The following is a 21,991-nucleotide window of genomic DNA, read 5'->3' as shown; positions in this document are numbered from 1 at the left end:
GGCTACATTTACCATAATAATTGTTATATATAATATTAGTATTATATGAACATAGGGTCACGATTCGAAATTGTTTTGCTAAGACTAACTAAAAAAACAATTAAACCAATACATACGTAAAATATAACAGCAGCACGTTTTGGAGTTAGTGAGGCCTATAAATGTATAAAATATTAGTATATTATTATGTTCAACTCTCTCTTTTTTTCCTAACTTTAACTTTAGTTTACTTTTGTTTTTAATGCTTTATATAAGTTCTTAAAGTTGCGTAATTTGATGTATCATTTTAGTCTTCGTCTTCTTCTGTTTGTGTTTTCGTGACAACATGTGGAGATTTTTTTATGGTATAAGTAGGCGGATGGGCAAATGGACTACTTGATGGTAAGTGGTAACCATCGCCCATACATATCAGCGCTGTAATATTTTCAGAAATATTAACCATTGCTTACATCGCCATTGCGCCTCCAACCTTAAGAGCTAAGACGTTATTTTCTTTTGTGCCTGTTATTACACTGGCTCACTTACCCTTCACACTGGAACCGTGAGTGGGTGGTATTTACCCAGAAGGGCTTGCACGAACCACCAAGTGTAAACTTGATTGATTGTTATATTTTTTAAATGTTTTAATTCATTATTTATTTTATGATAACTATATGTCTTCCTCGATAATGAACAAAAAAATATAAATACACTACGCAATTTCACCCATTTTTTTATTAGACTTAAGCCTGGAATCTTAGCCCAGTAGTGGGACAATAACTATATTGCTCATTTTAACTATCACAGTTGTTGTTTAACAAACGGGTAATAAGGGATTTGTTAACAGAATTATGATTAATTACCTCTAGACTGTGTCAATAATAATCCCTGACACCAATAAAATGCCTCTCATAAAAATATGCTTACTATACAGGGTAAATTAACCCTCATTTTTTTAGACATTGCTACTGTTAAAAACATTAATGATTCCTCTCGCCCATGCGAAACCAACCTAGGTATGTTCCTTGTACTGCTTGTAGTTACACTGGCTCACTCACTCTTCAACACAACAATACTGAGTTTTGCTAATTGGTAGTAGAAAATATGATAAGTGGGATTTATCTACCCAGACGGGTTTGTACGAAGTCCTACCCCACCTCAATAAGTACATATATCACGATATTTCAGTACTAAACATATATTTTTACATATAAGCACGTGCAAATGTATAGAGAACAAGGGATATTTAAACAACAATATAATTTTTATTATACATTTTGTTTTACTCGAAATTCCCACCATAAACACTACCAGAGTTCAATGATCTCATATGGCAAAATGACCATAAATCCGTACTCGTACCACAACACGTCATTGTTTCACGTTCCAAAAGAAATAAACAGCGAAAAATGTTTACACTAAAATCGCCCGTATAGTTTTGGCGCAAAAACTATAATGGCGTTACGAATTTTGACAGGAGGTCCATTACCGTAAGCCGATCTTGACCATACTCTATAAATCTCGGAGTAGTTGTGTGTAGTAAATTTCACGATGATTTATAGTTTCCATTAGCTTTGTTTTTTTTTTCGTCCAGTTCATGCGCGAGCGCAATTTTTCAAGCGATAGTCGCGTTTCCGATGATTTAATGATTTTGTATTGTCTTACAAGGAAAGAATAATAAAATAGTTATTTCTATTATTGCTCTATTTGACTCTATGTATCAATAGAAAGTAACTTTTCTATGTTTTAGTGTATGTGCCATATTTTTATATTCAGTCCAGTGGCGTAGCTATCGTAGGGCCAGGTGGTGCAGTGCACCAGGGCCCCTGAGCTCTGGGGGGCCCTCTAACCTAAGCTATGAAAAGAGCTTTGATTAGATTTTGACTGAGAAAGTTTGGTGCTTATTCCACCACGTTGCTTCGATGTCGGTATGGTAGATACAAATATGGCAGAATTTTATTGATATTAGACAAATGCAAGTTTTCTCACCATGTTTTCCTTGACCGCCGGGCACGAGACGAATTACAAACACAAATTAAGCACATGAAGATTCTGTGGTGTTTGTCCGGGTTGAACCTGCTTTCTTCGGTCAAGATGTACGCGTTCTAGCCATTGGGTCATCTTCGATCTTTAGAAGGAAAGTTATAGTAACCTGTGCGGTCTCAAGCATATTGTCATATTCTTTATAATAACATGGCATTGTAAGTATAAAGGATACTTGTCTGGATTGAAACCCCCTATCTCGTTAAGATCAACATATCACTCATCCACTTCGATTCATAACATAAGTCATTATAACTAATATTTACTGTACAATATGACTTCCATACGTCACGAAATAATCTATTGAGTTATTAATGCCGCTTTTAATTTGATGTTTAACATTGATCACGATAAAATACAAAACAGCGTGATACGGGAATAGCCGATTTGATGAATGGCGAACGTTCGGCTACTTAATGTTCTGGCTCTAATTCAACACCCACTCATTACAAGCGCCAGATTTGGCGCTTACTGACAGCTACATCTCGGACGAAAATCAGAACTAATAGACATATAAAGGTACATACATACATATGGAACGATTTGAAACTGGTAAGATTAAGTTTTAGCAAGAATAATTGTTGATATATTTTACTATTTACATTATAATCCTGTAAATTTCCCACAGCTGGGCTAAGGCATTCTCTTTTTTTAAGGAGAAGGTTTGGAGCATATTCCAACAATGTGGTTTGGTGGATACACATGTGGCAGAATTTCGTTGCAATTAGACACATGCAGGTTTCTTTACGATGTTTTCCTTCACCACTGAGTACGAGATAAATTATAAACACAAATTAAGCACATGAAAATTCAGAGGTGCTTGTCTGGGTTTGAAACCGCAATCATCGGTTAAGATGCACGCGTTCTAACCACTGGGCCATCTCGGCTATATACTATATACATCGAGAAGAAACTCAGATTTTTTCTATTTAATTTGGCGATCATTATATTTCAAGATATGCTATCATTTAAAAAGTTTTTAATATCCATATTAATAAACAAATTCCCCTTCACAATTCTTTTAAAATTGACCATTGATTCCATAATATCTTTAATCTAGATGATCAAACTGGTCTTACAATTGATACTACCATAAGTATAGTATATACAACCATGCACGATTAAATGGTATAATTACGTTTCGTAAGTTACAACCTTAATATCATAATTTGAATCCCATTGTAAATTCGTAGCCATTTTAATTGGAGTATCTAATGCTTTTACTGCAAATATAATCTCACTGGTAAGTGGTGACCACCATCTATAGACATTGCTACTGTCAGAAACATTCCTTACATCATCAATCCCTTGGGAACTAAGATTTAATGTTATATATGCCTGTTATACTGGATCTTTAAAACGAAACACGACAATAGATAACATACCTAACCAGACGGACTTGAGCAAAGTCATACCATCGAAATTATCGCTTTGATATCGATAGTACCATTATTTACATAAAATTACAGTTTCCGAGATCGTGGAAAAGAGTCTCTGTAAACAAAATTTCAGGCCTGAATTTGGGGAGCTGGTAATTCTCTGCTATACCATAGAAATCCAGTAAAGCTATTGGCCTTGACTTAGCCTCATATCGATGAAGCTTTTTTGCCATTTTATCTGATTAAGTAATTGAGGCACCAGTGTACTGCATCTGTGTTTATACGCTACAATATCACACACACACACACACAAACACACACCGAGACCGAAATTCACTTTATTCATTCAAACTTTCATCGATTTCATCAATCATACCAATATTCTCCTAAATGTCTAGCAAGTGCTAATGCCAAACTAACCAGAATTGTTCCATTCTATCTAAAATGTTATATGACTATTCCTTCTAATTGCACTCCACTTACGCTGGAATCTATTAATTATTTATCAGAAAGGTAATAAAAACGAAAACGTCGTAAAATATATGAGTTATTTGGTAACAAAAAGTAACGTAAATCTTTCCAAATGAAGTAGGTTGTTTTCCTAAAGGAAAACAAACAAAATGAGCTGTCATTCACAAGCGGTCGTATACGCAGTGAGAAATATCGGTAATATTTTTTTTATGAACGCTCGTAATAATTACCTCGTACGGTATATTACCTCTGTAATAAAAAGAAAACTCTTTGTTATGGTAATGAGTTTTCAACGCGATGATATCAAGTTTTATCTATGAAAAGTCAAAACAATTACTCGAATTCAAAAGACTTAAATAGATTTTAATAAAAACAATTCTTCTAAATTTTTTTTTTAACATTTAACTAAATATATTAGAGTAAATAATTCAATGGTTGATATGATTCAAATGATTGAAATAAAACATTTACTTGATAAATGTACACCGGCTTTCATGGGTACGCCACTCCGAGGTCCCGGGTTCGATTCCCGTTCGAGCCGATGTAGAAAAAGTTCATTAGTTTTCTATGTTGTCTTGGGTCTGGGTGTATGTGGTACCGTCGTTACTTCTGATTTTCCATAACACAAGTGCTTTAGCTACTTACATTTAGATCAGTAATGTATGTGATGTTGTCATAATTTAATTATTAGTTAAATAATTTTGTAATCTAATCTCGAACGAATGGTAAATTGTTCCCTAGTAATTTCAATGCCTAATAAAAAACGTAGGTTTGAGTTCGAATAGCAATAACTATTTTACAAATCGTATTCATAAACACCGAGATCGTTTTGTTCGGCCTAGTCGCTTAAATATCTATGAGAGTGTTAACTGCATCGTTCTATACTTATGATTAATGATTTTATTTGTTATTTCTAGATCTGAGGGTCATTGACACTGTGCCAAGACTAGTTTGCTATTCATTCATATTATCCTAGGTTAGGATTTTTGAGTGTATATTAGACAATTTGTGATTACAGGCAAAATTAATATAGCATCTTTGATACTAAGGCTGTCGGCGCATCGATAAAAAATAAAAACATTTTAGTCGTACAAATTTGCCGTCTCATCGAATTTTGAGTAAAGGTATACAGTTTGCACATGGCGCACTGAGTTCCCTGTGCAGAGGTAATTCGGTCAAGAACGCGTTATTAGAGTATTTCGGCGAAAAACGACCAATCATATTGATATTTATAAACAAAAACAAAGAACGAATCGTCACAAAAAAACTCAAGTCAAAAGATCAAATATATTATTTATAAAACGCAAAAGACATGTCACTCGAACACCATAAATTAATCCATTAAGAGAACTGTACCCGAAAATCAGTTGCTACGTGTGAAAACTGAAGCGAATATATCAATAACTGTCACGGGGGAGTAAAAATCACTATAAATAAGCGTTCTGCCCGTCAGTCTGCGACGCTTTTGTATTTCTGTCTGTGTTTTGATGTATTTTACTTAATGTCCGCGGTTTTCGTTATGTCTGGATATAAATAGATACAGGGATTAACACGCTAAGCTAACTGTAACGATACAGTTGCGGCTTATTTACGTTTATTTAATTTATAAAGAAAAAGTCATTTTGAATTCCGCTAATTGTACAGTCATGACGAAAATTAAATTGTACGCTTCGGTCGAAAAGCTTTGTTCATATTTTCACATTCGTTAATGACGGAGTAATTTTAAAAACTATACTTATATTATTCGCTGAAGTGTTTAATGGTCCGGGACTATATACACACAAACACCACGGATTTAATTTTAATTTTAGATTAGATTTTAAGGCCTCCTCTTCCTTTGAGGAGAAGGTTTTGAGCATATTCCACCACGCTGCTCCAATGCGGGTTGGTGGAATACACATGTGGCAGAATTTCGTTGAAATTAGACACATGAAGGTTTCGTCATTATGTTTTCCTTCACCACCGAGCACGAGATGAATTATAAACACAAATTAAGCACATGAAAATTTAGTGGTGCCTGCCTGGGTTTGAACCCAAAATCATCGGTTAAGATTCACGCGTTCTAACCACTGAGCCATCTCGGCTATAAGTAATATAATATATATATTATTTACTAATATATTATTAGATTAATTTATTATGTTTATCATATTGTATAAGACTGCCTCCTTGTCTAGTGACTATCTCATAAAGTTTCAATAGAAAATTCAGGTCAGTTTAATAGAAAGTTATTAGATTTATATGTCGAGATTTTTTCAGTAACAACCGGAAGTATCCTATGCATTGGAAAACACGTTAATCTGCACCTTAAGTGTTTTAAATCTTGTCGAATATGCCGTCGGGTTATGAGAGTGTACTTATTTTTGCGACTATGCGCACAGACTTGTGCACTATATGTCCTGCGCAGTTGATTAGTCTCTCATTGCCTGAAAATCGTTTATGAGGAAATCATTTTCATTATAATTTTATGATTGGTATCATTATAGAGGTCATAGTGATTTTACTTACTTAGACATCGTTTTTATATTATTTTAAAAATGTTTTAAATGATTTTCATTTTATACTAAAGTGGTCTTTTTATTTTTATATGGTCGCGAGAATGCAGGCTTTAATACCGATTTTCATATTTGTAATACCAAAAATGGGAAATTCAATAAAAACTTTCGTCCTAAAGTCCTATAAAGACCTAAAATGTTCATTTACTTTTTTAATACTTATAAATATTAGCCCAAACACAGACTTCTATATTTCAAACTTGGAAAAAATGCGAATTTATGAACAACAGATCGTTTTTTGAACAATTGTATAATGTATTAAATTAAAATAATGGATGCTTTTTGTTAAAGAACATGCATTAAATATATAAAAAAAATATAATCAAAATTTTTAATGTATTTTATTCATAATTTAAAGATTTAGTAATGAACGACGATAAAAATAATAAAACGTAAGTATATGTAAATATTACAAATTATTAAAAAATTAATTCAGTCATAATATTCCATATTTTGAATTTTGCTAACTAAATAAATCATTCAAAACAATCATAACCCTTTCAAAATAATCATTTTAAAAACCTTTCGAACAAGTTTACCATTTTCTACTAATTGTAATAATAACCTTAAGTTTTCTATTACAATATAGACTTTATTTGTATAGTCATAAAGATTAAATTCCATAAAACGTAAACTGTGACAAAGTACTCTTAATTCATTGAATTTACTGACCGATTAACCATCTCCTATTAATACTATAATAACGAGGGAAAATACCTTTAAATATATTTTAAAAAATTCTGAATGTACAATTTTCTCGTTCATCGTACTTCAATAGGGTTAATTCTACTAACATTTAATGAAATAACTTCTATTGAATCGCAACTGGGTCGTTGTGTTAGTAGAATAGGGAAACGGCTGACCGTTTACGATAACGTTTCGGTTCGGGTGCGATAAAGTTATAATTTGTTAAAAGAAATAGGCGCCCTAGTACCGAAAAAAAAAAAATGTTTTTTTTTTTATCAAATAGATATTTGTGCTGTGGATGTGAAGGAGTTTCTAAATTCAAATAAACTTCGCTACTCATTAAAAGAAAAAGAATTCTTGGTCCATTGATGAGTTTATACAGTAATGACTATTTTTAATTGTTATATTACATATCTGTTAAAATTAAGCAAAGTTACCTAGTTTAAAAATAGTTAGGTTATAATAAAATATTACCACACGTAACGAGCAACATATTATAAAAGATTAAAACTACTAGTTTCGCGCGTGGCTTCGGCCGCGTGTAAGTGTGATGAAAGGAGGGTAGTGCAAGTGTTAGGAATAAAAAGTAACCTATTCCAGAAAACAATCAAAGATTGATTGATGTGCCAAATTTCACTCATATCTGTTCAGCCGTTCCGTCGTGATTGAGTTACAAACATCCATTTATCCCAACTTTCGCATTTATAATATTCGATCCAACTTAACATTGAATTACAGAACATTCAAATACATATTAAAATAGTCTCAAAGGATCTCATAATAACCATATTGAGTACATACATAGAACTGTTACTAATCATCGGCGACATTAAAACGCCACGTCAAACACACGTACGAAACAAAATGACGATTTAATCGTTTATAAATACATTCGTCTGCGACAGCCCTAATTTAGCTACAGGATGTTACTTTAGAAATCCTTTAATCACAGTGAATTCAGTTTATTTACATTACACGTTCAACAGCTTTGAAACGCAGCCGTATAGGCTTTTATTTATGCGATATTTGTTTTCACGAGTCTCGTTTCAGAACGTGCTTCAACAGAGATCTTTACTTTGTTACAAAATATTTTCGTATGAATTTAGTTCAGTTAATTGGTTATACGATATGTTTAATTGGAACTAAATTTTGTAGTTCGATTGTGTTATGTCGATACGATTATTTACATACGAGTGTGGTTTGTTTTTGTTGAATTAACTTCGATTATATTGTATGTGATTCGTGATTTAATAATATTATTTTACTAATAAGTTTATTATTTATTTATTTGTTTTGTAAATGTGCTGTGTTTTTTCTTTATAATTAAGGTAGGGCGAATGAGCTCACGGTAGCATGAGAAAGCGATCCCGTGGCGCCCGCCGATGAGACGGAGAGGATACCGCTGGTTTTTTGCTGGCGACTGGGCCACCTGATGATAAGTAGTCAACATTTTCATCCACCCAACAAAATGTCCATACACATATTCATTCACATCACATCGGCAATGCGTGTCAAAACTTAGGAGCTAAGATGTTATGTCCCTTGTGCCTGAAGTTACACTTGCTCAAACAACCTTCAAAACTAAAATTTACAGAATCCTTACTAATTTCGTGCAAGGGTATAATTTATGAGACTTTATCTTAATTGTTTATATTAGATCATTCAACTCCTCGCGGTGTATCGTGGGCATGGTCGGAAATTCCTCTTCAAAATGCTACTTCTCTGATTAACTGATTGAATCATGCAAACCAGGGACAGGGATAGTCCGATCTCTTTACTCCAGTGAGACTATCATAGTCAAGAAGAAGATAAAAAAATGTGATTGGAAGTTGGTTGAACCTGCTGTGTTGAGACGTTTTATTCCATCGAAGAAAATGCTATCCTCTTTATAAAATTTGGGTCAGGCTCTGATGAACGCGAGTAAAGCATATCCACATAAAATTGGAATTGCTTTTTGAAGTTTCTCGCATAGATAACCTCGTAACCCTTTTCAGCTTCTGAGTAAAATCCCGTGTAACAAATACAATAGTATTAAAAAAGGTATATATTTGCTTATTCTCTGGTTCCAAAACGTATGAATATGAAAACAAACGATGACATCGCCTATGTTTTATTATATCCCTCTCAGAATTGACAAATAAATATATTTGATGTAAATTTTGTACTTTGTTTTTTTGCTAATTTTTAAAGCAAACTGTGGGCACATTTTGCTTTTGGAAGGATTGAAGTTTAGTTATTTTCTCTATAATTATAATTTTGTAATTTTCGTTCCCGCATGTGCTTATTGTTTCAATTGAACAATACCCCTACCGATATGGTTTAAGAGTAGAGTACTAAAATATCGATTGAGGGCATAAAGATTAGACCAACTTATAGGACTCCCGGAGACCGGTGTTCAAATACTGGGCCCAATAAAATAGTTATTGGGTTTTCGAAATGAATTCTTACCATCAACCATGGAAAATCCGCAAAGCCGTTGGTCTTGGTCCTACAGTCGCCGGTCGTGTTAGATGTGCAGATCCATCCAATGACGAGCTTGTGTGTAAATGTGTGGGTTTAAGCACACACTTGTCCATTATAATATGTCCTACGCAGTTGGCTGGTCCATCTTGAGAATGAAACTGCGTTGGCAATCGGTTACGATTAATACTAATGAATTTTATATTAAACAATGATAACATATTTAAGAATAAATTACTACTTTTAACACGAGTAGTACGGTCAGTAGGTAGTTATTTGTTTTTGATACATGCTTTGTAATTATTAGCTATATTGCGCGATCGATCGATCGATCCGCCCGTCACAACCCACGTTATAAACAGCAACTTATCTTACGAACTCCTTCGTAACATCTTCTAAACAACTGAACGAAATTATTGAAAGATTAATTGTTATGGTAAGCAATAAAATAGCTGAGTTAGTTACTTTGATAACATATCTATCAATTTCTATGGGCGGCGGTGACCACTTACCATCAAATGGCTCATTTGCTCTTCCGATTACGTATGCCATAAAATAAGATAAAATATAAATAATTTAAAAAATCTGTAATCATTTGAATTTGGAAATTGTATGTCCATCAATCCCGATTGGTGGTCGGACTGCATATATCTCAGAACGTATCACAACGTTCTGAGATATTCTTCTATAAATCTGTAATAAATGGTGTATAAATATGTATGTATGTATCTTATATCTTTTAAACTACGCAACCGATTTTAATGCGGCTTTCATCAATAAAGAGAGTGCTTCAAGAAGAAGGTTATTATTTATAGTACACGCTTAGTATATTAGAGAAAAGCCGAGAATTTTATATTTGTCTTTTTAGGTTTGTTCTTGAATCTAAAATTATATAGATCCTTATTATGTATAACCTTTGTGAAGCCTAGTTAACAATAAAAAAATAACAAAACATCAAATATCTACATCAAAACGGATTTTATAAATCATCTACCAATAATTATAATTTCTGTCATATATAATAATACAATAATTGATCAATCAATCAATAAACCTTATGACTTAATTAAATAATTAATTATAAATTTCGTTCATTCAATTATATTTACGGATGTAATTCGCGCTATGCGGATACATCTAATTAAGCCCAAACAACGAATCGCCCAGGTCAATAAACAGACATACATCAAAGGTAGCTAAAAATAATTTAAAGTCGTTGTCCTAGGTCCGTTATAATTGTCTTAATATTGTAACGAAGTATATCAATGAGTGTGAAGAGATCAAGGTATTATTTTAATGTTTAAATCTTATGATTAGCGTTTTCAGTATCATTTTGTTTAATAAAATGAGCTATAACTAAATGTTTTAAAAGTCTACGTTGATTGTTCGTGTAATGTAAAATGAATGATATATAATATATATCCTATATATAATACTTAACGTGATAAATATTTTATTTCTTTTACGTTTGCTTTATTGCAAATATTTTGTTTGATTATTTAGTATAATTTTTGTTCGCGCTGGATAATGTTTTTCTTGTGAGTGATAAAATTGTAATATGTAGTTTTTTTTTGTGTGAACGACAATATGGCTGGATAGAATGTTACATGTGAGATGATGTCTGACAGAGAAGTATGGATGAAGAAGACATGCTGCGCTGATTCGAAATAAAATTGGAATAAGGGCAGGATGATGATGATGTAGTTTTTTTTTATGAGGTAACACATCACGTTTTAAATGTAAATTTGATACATCTCGTGCGTACAACTGTATGTTGACTATAATATGCGAGAAATCTTCACGCATGTGCCTAAATGAACTGCATTCAGTTTTAATTCAATCGATGAACGACATATGAACGCGTAACACGCTGTATCTCGCCTACTTTCTTTGACGTATAATAAAATTAAGAGCCGAGATGGCCTAGTGGTTAGAACGCGTGCATCTTAACCGATGATTTCGGGTTCAAGCCCAGGCAAGCACCACTGAATTTTCAAGTGCTTAATTTGTGTTTATAATTCATCTCGTGCTCGGCGCTGAAGGAAAACATCCCGAGGAAACCTGCATGTGTTTAATTCCAACGAAATTCTGCCACATGTGTATTCCACCACTCAAAGGGAGGGGAGGCATTTCCAGCAGTGGGAAATTCACAGGCTGCTAATGTTTGTATGTAATGTAAAAATAATAAAATTGAATAGAAATATTTTTACACACAATTAAAAAACTAAATAATCACTAATAATTTTACGAGATGGTTGTTATGATTTACAAGGTTATAACGTATTTAATACGCACCTTAAGAATTTGAAATAAAAAAAGTAACTTTAATATCGTTGTGAAACCTATATTTAAATTGTTAGATAATACATTCAAGAACAAAAAATCCCGGGGATTCGCTGGATCTTCTCAGATCTGAGTTGTTTATATATTCAAATAATGATAATTATAATACTAATATTTTTGTTGTATATTTTATCATTATTTACTGTAGGTTCTGTTTTAAGGTCCAAGATTAATAACGACCACGGCAATATAACAAATAATATTTGTATTAGTTTTTATATTGTCATATGATGTCTTCGTAAAAATTTCAGGACGGTCAGATTACAATGAATCTAATCATAATCTAGTGTGAGCCGTCGAAAAATGTGACCGGAGTTTTCATTTTGCAATAAACGTATAAAATTTCGATAATAATTATTTTTACCATCTGTCGCTATTTTTTTATATATTTCATAAATTTAGCTATACTCTATTCAAACCATAACAGGAAAAAGCCAAATAAACAATTTTTGACAACAAAAGAACGTGATATCATTGGTCGAGAGCTTGATTAATCTGTGATATTCACAATGGATTTGCGAAAAAAAGGCCTTTCGAACGTCGACGAAACTATTATCAGAATTTTGGAAGTGAAATTAAATTAGAAATAAATGGTTAAATGCAATATTTTTGTATTATAAATAGATATATATTAATCATAAACCCTTAGTAGACCACAACATAGCTGAGTTATTAGCAAATCGCATGAAATTTAAATCTAAGGTTTGTTTATGTGTTTTCCTACTTACATTGGAATAGGCTATAAGTTTATCTAGATTAATAAACTAGCTAATAATCGCCCGCTACGAATTATATTAAAAAAAACGGGGGAAGTATCAAGGGAATAAAAAATAATAATATTATTCTTAGTTCTTATAGTTCTTATAACCTAAGAACGATTTCGTGTCGATTGGTTACAGTGTTATACCGGTATGTTCAATAGTTTTAACATGATTGACGTACAAAGAAAAAAAAACTGTTCAATGTTTACAATCATGCAATAACTTTGACAACTTATCCAACTTGATTTAAACATTCTGATAGTTCACTGTGACGTTATAAAATAATTAATAAAAAAAAAAAACACAATTTTAAATCTTATTTTCAAATTACAAAAGTTTATTTTTAAATATATTTCAAGGTAAAGGTCAAGGTTCTGTGCTTAATGCTGTGGAATATATGAATTTTGTGTAATAAAAAATGGCAGCCCGCTGTCAAAACGGCTTCCACAGCATCATCACATGGGATACCTGTCATAACGTATAAGCCGATATACGCTCAACTACACAAGGAAATACTTGGAAAATAAAAACACGAAGAGCGACAATTAAAAAAAAAGCAACGAAAACAGATCTCAGTAAGGTCACAACTTTATTTTCGTCGTAGTATATATATATTTTTTATATCTTAGCATTTTTTTGTGTGTGAGTGTTGTGTGATTGTTTTATAGTATCCTTAAACACCAGAATATACACTTTGTGTACATTTAAATACATTTATATGTAATATTAATACGTAAAAAGGGCAAAGCCTCCTCTTATCTTGTAAAGAAGACTTGGAGCTATCCTCAATACGCTGTTCCAATGTGGATTGATGGATACACTTGTGGCAAAATTACACCCGACACCCGCCCAGCTCGAAATGAATTATCACATGAAAACTCAATAGTTCCTTTCCGTCTTTGAACTTGCAATATTTGGTTAAGTTGCACGTATTATAAAAATGACGTATTTTTTCATTATAATGTCATTTTTTAACCGACTTCGACTTCGATGAAGGGCTTAATAATTTATGTGTGTTACCATTTATTTAAGAACCGATTTTAAAAAATATTTTTCCTTTTAGAACCCTCCTATAATACCCGTTTGGTCTGATTTAAACACGAAGAAAAAAAAACTAAGTAAATCTTATTTTAAATAGTTTTAATTAAAATGTTATTTGATTATAAAAAAAGTAAACAAATCGAATGTCGTAAAAGAATGTCGAGTTAATTTCGACCGCACGCAATACTAGTCACTGCTGTATCGAACTAAAATGTCGTTAAAGTCATCTCACTTTTTAACTATCCCGTCTTCCTGACTTCGTTGGAGGGTAAAAAAGATTAAAAGCAGATAAAATCTCTTCCATCACATTGACTCCCATTATAGCTTTGTTCACTGCATGAATAAAACGATGAATACGACTTTGTTTCTGTCAAAAAAAATCTAGTTTCCTTACATCAGAAACGAGGTTCGAGATTAATTTGGTTTTATTGTTTTCGTATGCGAAGGACAAAGATTTATTGGGGACAGTTATATGTGATTCGACGGTGAATTTAATAGTTTTTTATGTGTAACTCCGTTTTAGGATTGTGTTTTATAGGAATTTTATATTTTTGTTATAATTTATTTACTGTTGTTTCGTATTTTTAGAAAATAATATGCTATATAATTATTGTGTAGAGTTAAAAATGAAGCATTATGCTTATTAGTTTTTAAATAAAAACAACCGCCAGTTCAGTTCGGCAAGATCTTAGGATTTAAGTCTTTACCAAGTACTGACATGTGTAAACTCTTTTTTCGTTGATACATTTCATAATTGTCTACAATATTTAAAACGATAAATAATCTGAAGTCGGTTTATTTTATTGTTATAATTCTTTCTTAACGTTTGTTAATACTGTAATCTATTGCTACATACATAGCTCGAAAAATCACCTACTTAAACCATCGAGTACGTTTGATTTACATTTATATTTAGTGGAAAGTGTGGAAAAGAAATAATTGATTGATGAACAAATAATCTATCTTACTAATATGATTGGATGGATGGATGTTTCTTACTAAATCGTACCAGAACGACTGAACGGATCTGAATGAAATTTAAAAGAACGAGGTTATAGTCTGAAATAGCACATGCACTTGTACACCTTCACACATGAGCAAAACCGCGGACGGAAACGAGTCTATTATATGCGATGACGTTGAGACTTAAAGTTAAGTTTTAGCTCTTAATTTCACTTGTAAATTTACTTGCATCTACTCTGGTATCTGGAAAATTTGGAATGGAATTTAAATGGTTCAATTTTTTTCAAAATTCAACGGAAAAGTTCTTCAAAGTTTTGTTTCCTTGGTGACATCGTGGTAAATATGATAAAATAATCAAACATAAGTTCGTATTTATTTAAATGTCAAATGTCCTTGCAAACGTTTGTTTTTCTCGAGTATTATAATTCGGATACTTTTAAGAGTGCATGCGTATCTTCTAGGCTAAACTATTTCCATATTAGACTAAAATATTCTGCCATCCGTTGTAATTAAAATTATTAAGATAATAGTTAATTTATTTATTTGTTGATCTGATGATTGCTTTATCATACAAGTTTTCAGAGGTACTCGGCCTTGCATGCAGGTAAAGTTGCGAAGACGCTAGTGCATAATAAATACCATCATATCAAGTATAATGGTGGTCAAGCGTGAATGTGTTGTCAATACTATATATTTATAAACAATGTAAGCAGTTTCTCTCACACGTGTACAATAACAACTGTGAATAGTTTCATTATAATGGCATGAAGAACCAATTGTTTTTGGAACTTATATTCCCCTCTTTCTCTGTTTCTCTGTCTCTTTTTATTTTAAACGGTTCAATGTTTTAAATTTTTTTTTTATTGTTCTAATTCACAAGGGATTTTTGATACAATTTTTTTTTTTTATGGAATTTGTTCGCGGACGAGCATATGGACCACCTGATGTTAAGTGGTCACCACCGCCCATAGACAAAGGCGCTGCAAGAAATATTAACCATTCCTTACATCACCTATGCACCACCAACCTTGGGAACTAAGATGTTTGTCCCTTGTGCCTGTGATTACACTGGCTCACTCACCCTTCTAACCGGAACACAACAATACAGACTACAGTGTACTATTATTTGGCGGTAGAATATCTGATGAGTGGGTGGTACCTAACCAGACGGGCTTGCACAAAGCCCTACCACCAAGTAATTCTTCTAAGTTCTTGTCATTTATATTGTTGTAAATTTATTTCATTGTGTTTGTTATTAAATACGTGATATACAGCGAAAACAACTTTATTCCAACCGGATGTCACATGACACATCGTCTTTTTTTTTCTTAAATATATTTTAAGTAGCTGTTCCCGTCCGCTTTAAAAAAATTATCGATAAAAAATGTTTATAGTGTACACAACACTTAATAATCAGTATAGACAACCTAACAAAAGCAAACACGAAAATCACTGTCATATAAAACATTTACTTTCATGTAGTCTACAGATTATACGTTTATGTTTTTTAGGGTTGGTTGTACCCTAATGTCGAAACAAAACGGTGTTTCCGCACCCTTCGTATACAATTACCGTGTTTAATTTATTTAACGTAAACACGATATGGAGAAAAATTTGGCGTTGGACGTCTGTGTATAATCTGTGTATATGTATTTATTTGTGCGTCAATCACGTGATAACTACTAAACATATTGACCAATCGACGATCGTCCGTAGATGACAGTCAATAGTTTCTTACAATTTATCGATTCTGTTTCCTTTTGCCAAGACTAGACTTATCTTTTTCTTTCCTTAGTAATTTATCATTAGAATAAAGAGGACAAAACATTGTGTACATCTATTTATATAACCGCTATACAATTACGAAAGGCCGTAAGTGTAAACTCTCAATGAAAGAAAATTTGGTTACTATTGTGTTGTCAATAAGGGTTGATACTAAATACCTGGAAGTACAATTTACCAAATATTATAAAACGATGTGCATTTATGTAGTTCAGTTTTAATTATGTAGTTGCATATAGATATACTATTTCATAGAAATCGTAACATATATGTACGTACGTAGGTAGTTTAATATCAAATTAATAGTTTGCAATTTATAGAAATTGTAAACTATTCTATGAATATATCAAATATATATTTTAAGCCATATTTATTAGAACTATATAACATAGTATGTAACGCCGTAGCATTACGCTATGTCATATACTAATGAAGTAGTAATTATGTCGACGAGGGGCTTCGCGATTCTGTTACGAAGGGGTTAAGTTGATAGGTACTTATCCAGTAATCGATATAGAATTCATTGTTGAATTAACTTACGGTATTTTTAAGGGACCTTCTGTAACGAACAATGAAGATGATGAACTAAAGTTAATAAGAATGTACAGTCTACAGAAGTGATAACTTGTCAACTAAAGCCTGATTTTTGATCTTGAGATGTTTAACTGAGCCCATATGCCTAGTGGATGGTAAATTTGGATCTAAGCCGAATACTCTGATCTCAAATCTGAGTGTGCTTAATTACCGCAGTACTACTATTATATACAACCAGTACTATATAAGAATAAATGTTGCTTCATAATTGATACGAGAATTGAATATTTTATTATTACGCACATTTTTGTTGTGTTGTATATAATTGTAAGTAAATTGGTACTTTGTAGTTACCATTTTAATTTGTAAGCTTACTTTTTAACTAAGTTAATTTTTGTATCGCTTTTTATTTAATAATAAGTATCTATGATTGAAACGATAAACGGTATGTTAAATTGCTGTAACTAATACCTTATGAGTCCAATATTAGGATTTGCAAAAATATTACCTTTTTTTTTAACAGAATTGCCTGTCTATAACACGCCCTTCTTAGCTCAGGGAGCAGGAGATGCCATGCTGACCATGGTCAAGTCTTTTGCCGTTTATAAGGCATCCTAAATGATCTCTCGAAAATATTTTTTGGGGAGAGGAGATCGCAAGACTGCTTGTATCCGGGCGCTTTTTATACTTAAGACGGGACTGGATGGCGGTGGAGAATTTGACAATGAAATACAATGGGTATAATAAAATAAAATAAAAAAATTAAATAAAGGAGACTTACAGTGCCCCAAACAAAATCCGCATCGCAACCAAATCCTACTGAGAGGGAAAATAGAACAGCTGTTAGAGCCCCAAACATTAGATTCTCTGCTTTTGAAATTGATGTGAGCGTTTGTATTACCTATATATATTATTATTTACATATATATTTATAATAAGTCGGCCAAACAAATCGAGAGTAATTGAAAATATCGACGCAAAAGTCATTCATAAAAAAGTATAATATATCCGATTAAATTTCATTTTCATGATAATTAAAACCCTGAATAAATCCTCTGTTACTATGTTTAATATTCTTATTGATACACTTGTTGACGTTCAAGCAGGATATACTATATAAATGTAATTGTATTTGAGAAGAGAGTAACTCATGAGTTGCCAGTTCTCGGTAGAGCTTATATACCGAAATGGTGCTAGAATTAAACTTAATGCAATTCACTAAAATGACGATTCAAATGTGCTTGTAAAAATCTAGTTCAATAAAGTATATTTAAATTTTGATTAAATATATATGATGAAGATGTCCTGTGAGCAGATTTCGGTTATGGCAGCCAGTTTGAGCGAACACTAGCCAATGGCTCATGATATATTAAGAGTGCATGCGCTGCTCCCCGACTCTCGTTATCCGATGATGAAAGACAGTTCAGGCGCAGGGTGAACAGATTTAAACGAATGTAAATTTTTAACCTCCAAATTTTCGGCTGTTATTGTTTGTTTTTTGACAGAAAAATTCAATAGCTTACCACTGACTCGATTAGGTTTTTGAATCCAGGACCTGAGGAACCTGATACATAGGATACCCACTATACCAACGAAGCAGACGAAGCATAAATTTGAATATATACTTATTGTACCAAAATAATGTATAGCTAGGAAGTGTAGAATAAAAAACAAAAATACAATAGAAGACAGGGTTTACCCACCCAAACTTATCCACACGAAGTCTTATGTTGGTGGAGAGAGCTTAGGTACAACTTATCATGCCCACACTTTATACATAAATCGGAAACGAAACATTTGACTTCCCTAAGCATTTTATAATGACAATGAGCTGTAAGCTGTTGTCATAAAAATATACGATAGGTAACATGAACGACTATATAGGTACATACCTAAAATATATTTTATCCGGACAACCTACTTAAATTATGGTGTTACTAATGTGAATTAACTAAATATATTACAAATAACAAACAATTACACAGGTAACAGTTTCATTCCAATTGTTTTTTTAATAATGATACAATAGCATTTTTATCATTTTAGTATTTTTTGTTCTAGTAAAACTTATACTACTTGTAACGCCCCATCAATTCGTGATTCATTGGCAATAAATGAGGACTGAGGAGATGATCAAGTTCCGCATAACTTTTGTTTCGTCCCATTATTTTAAATATAAAAAATAATGTGACTTATGTACTACACATAGTTTATCTGTAGGCTTTCCAAAGTTTTGGTCAATATTCGTAACATTGCGAAAAACTATTTAGACATTCTTGTTACATATCTTCGGGTACCTAACTCAGATATAAAACAACATATAAAAATACTAAAAGGCAATCCGTTAAGAACTAGTTAAAGTTATTTATTACTATCATAATGTGAAAGTTTCATATTAATGGGCTCAGTAGTTTTTACGTTAATCCGGAAAAGTAACGAAACATACGTTGCGATTATTTCAGAATGATTAATATTTAATAATAGATTTTTATATTATTGTTTATTTAGGAAATACATGCAAATAAAAACAAACGTTCAAAATTTTTTCTTTTTTTTTTTAAGCTCTGGCTCAGGCTCTATATCAAACATCTTTAAAGATTACTTATGCATTTGGATATAAACTCTTATAACGACAAATTAAGAAGGAATTATAAATTATATTTTTTTGTAATTAAAAACAGCTGATTTTAAACCGATATAAATTATATCGTTTTATTAGAACTTTATTATAAAATAAAAGCTATTCAATATAGGTTTTGTAGCAAAACGAATCCAAATGTAATTTATACGATTTTCGCTAGTTATATTTAGCATAGACTTGACTAAAAATAATGATTCTTGATTTATAGTTCTAGACTTGATCTTTTGTTCGTTATGGCGCGAAAATATAAATAATAATAAAGCTTGTTTAATTATTGAATAAAATAAATTTATAAATCGAATACTTTGCATTCTTTCAAATTATTTCATGCAAAGAATTACTCAGATGTAGTATTTTTACAAAATTCGATATTTATGTGTATCGTTTCAATTTAATTTAATTCGCGTAAAATTTGTATTTATAAAAAAAAAACAAAACAAAAATAAATTCTTTAAGAATTGTAAATAAATTCCAATTAAATACAAAATGATTTATAAAAGATAAATAGCGATTTTTAATGTAATTGTAGCACTCACCAAATGATATATCTAAGTTAAATTTAGTTTAAGCATTCAATAAAAACTCTTTTTAAATAATATTAATAACAAAATTAAAAACAAAACGAAACTGTCATAAAAATTCAAAATAAGAACATTAAATAAAAAAATATCTTACCTCATATCGGAAAAGATGCACAAAATCTTTAAAAACAAATCCCGTACACAAAACCACCTCCTTGAAAATACAACGGGAAATAGTCCAACGTGTAAAAACAAGAACGCTTATATAAAGAATTATTTGAAATTCAATTCGATGTTGAAAAATTGGATTTGAATCGAAACCGAAATCATGAACGTGTAAGTCGAATTATGCACCTAGCAAGTGGACGATTATAGGACCGTTTAAATTTATTTCGCATAGTGATATTATGGTATTAAGCTTTTCGGTACTCGGTAACGGAATGTAAGGGTGCGGTCACATTTACCGATGCGTCGGGTGACGCGTGCGCCGCGACTGCACGGCTGCGATCATGCGTGTGCAGTGAGCGGGTGCACTGTAACAAACAAACTAAACTGCACATCGACCAATCTTAGGCGGGGTTCGCGCGTAATTTCACAGCTTTTAGCAGATTGCGTTTCGTAGCATGTGTTTTTTATGACCATTTTTTTACGTCACTTCATACTGAATTTATTGGATAGTTTTATGAATGAATTTCGATTGACGCGTGAATATAATATTTTTATATTTTATTGTTTTCCGTTATAAATTATTCATGATGATGTATTTATACGATTTTTTTTTCTTCTGTAAAAGATTTTCTCGCCTGTCCTATTTCGGACGAGGAACTAGAAGTCTATATTCAAATTTATAACATCCACAAAAAAAGGTGACGCACTAAAATACTTATATGAAAAGCTACCAATATTATTGAACATCATAATATAATAAATTTTAATAATTTGAACACATTTACAACTTGATATATTTGCCTTATTATTCATAGATAAAATACGGTTTTATTTATTATATTTAAACACGCATAATTATCGCGTTTTCGATCGGTCTCAAAGTGCTATTTAATTAATCGTAGTAAAAATAAAATGTCCGGCGCACGCGCAGCATCCGAGCGTCAGGTTTAAAATAACCAGTGACAATGGTCAGTTAGCTTTCAAACGAAGGGGACAATTCGCTTATATTATTAATTAAGATATATTATTTTACGAACAATTTTTTTATTAAATATAAAACAATAATATTTTAAATAAAGAACACGTGAATATTACAATTAAATTATTGTATTCTATTTTTAAAACACTCGTAAGTAGATTGATAATAAAAATGTAATTTAATTGGTCCGAATGATTATACGAATGTATTATTTCTCTACTCAAATCACACAGATTATATTTAATTACATTATACCATTTTTAAATATTTTATTTTTTCTCTAAAGAAGATGTATTATTTTAAACTCTATGGAGTTTTTTTTTTTTGACGATATGAATACCCGATAATAACTAGACTTGCGTTGGATGTAAATATATAATATTTTTATAGTATCTCAGAGAGGTATAAATAAACTATCAAACGTTTATTACGACTCAGTTAAAATATAGTTACAGCCTTAGGATTATATTTAGCTAGATTATTACCTATATCGATTTTAAAACACGAACAAAAATGTACTAACTATTAAAATCCAGTTTATTGGTTTCGAGTATATTTTTAATTTTTGGATAAAGATAAATTAATCCAGATATTGTTTGATACCCACAACTGTGTCTACCCCTACCTATTATATATTCAATAGTTGTTTAGCTGTATCTTAAAGAGTATATATGTACTTTCAAA

General features: G+C 31.6%; 1 protein-coding gene across 1 annotated transcript in view; it reads right to left on the bottom strand.

Moving 5' to 3' along the window:
* Nucleotides 1-20,684, bottom strand: part of LOC125069975 — a 41,680-nt gene extending 20,996 nt beyond the window's left edge. Inside the window, exon 1 of the mRNA XM_047679619.1 lies at nt 20,315-20,684. Coding sequence (XP_047535575.1) covers nt 20,315-20,319 — 5 coding nt within the window. The 5' untranslated portion in view covers nt 20,320-20,684. The remainder of the gene's footprint in view (nt 1-20,314) is intronic.
* Nucleotides 20,685-21,991: the final 1,307 nt, after the last annotated feature.

Source organism: Vanessa atalanta, chromosome 16, assembly GCF_905147765.1.
Source record: "Vanessa atalanta chromosome 16, ilVanAtal1.2, whole genome shotgun sequence".
NCBI classification, from domain to species: domain Eukaryota; kingdom Metazoa; phylum Arthropoda; class Insecta; order Lepidoptera; family Nymphalidae; genus Vanessa; species Vanessa atalanta.
This window is presented reverse-complemented; position numbering and strand designations above follow the sequence as displayed.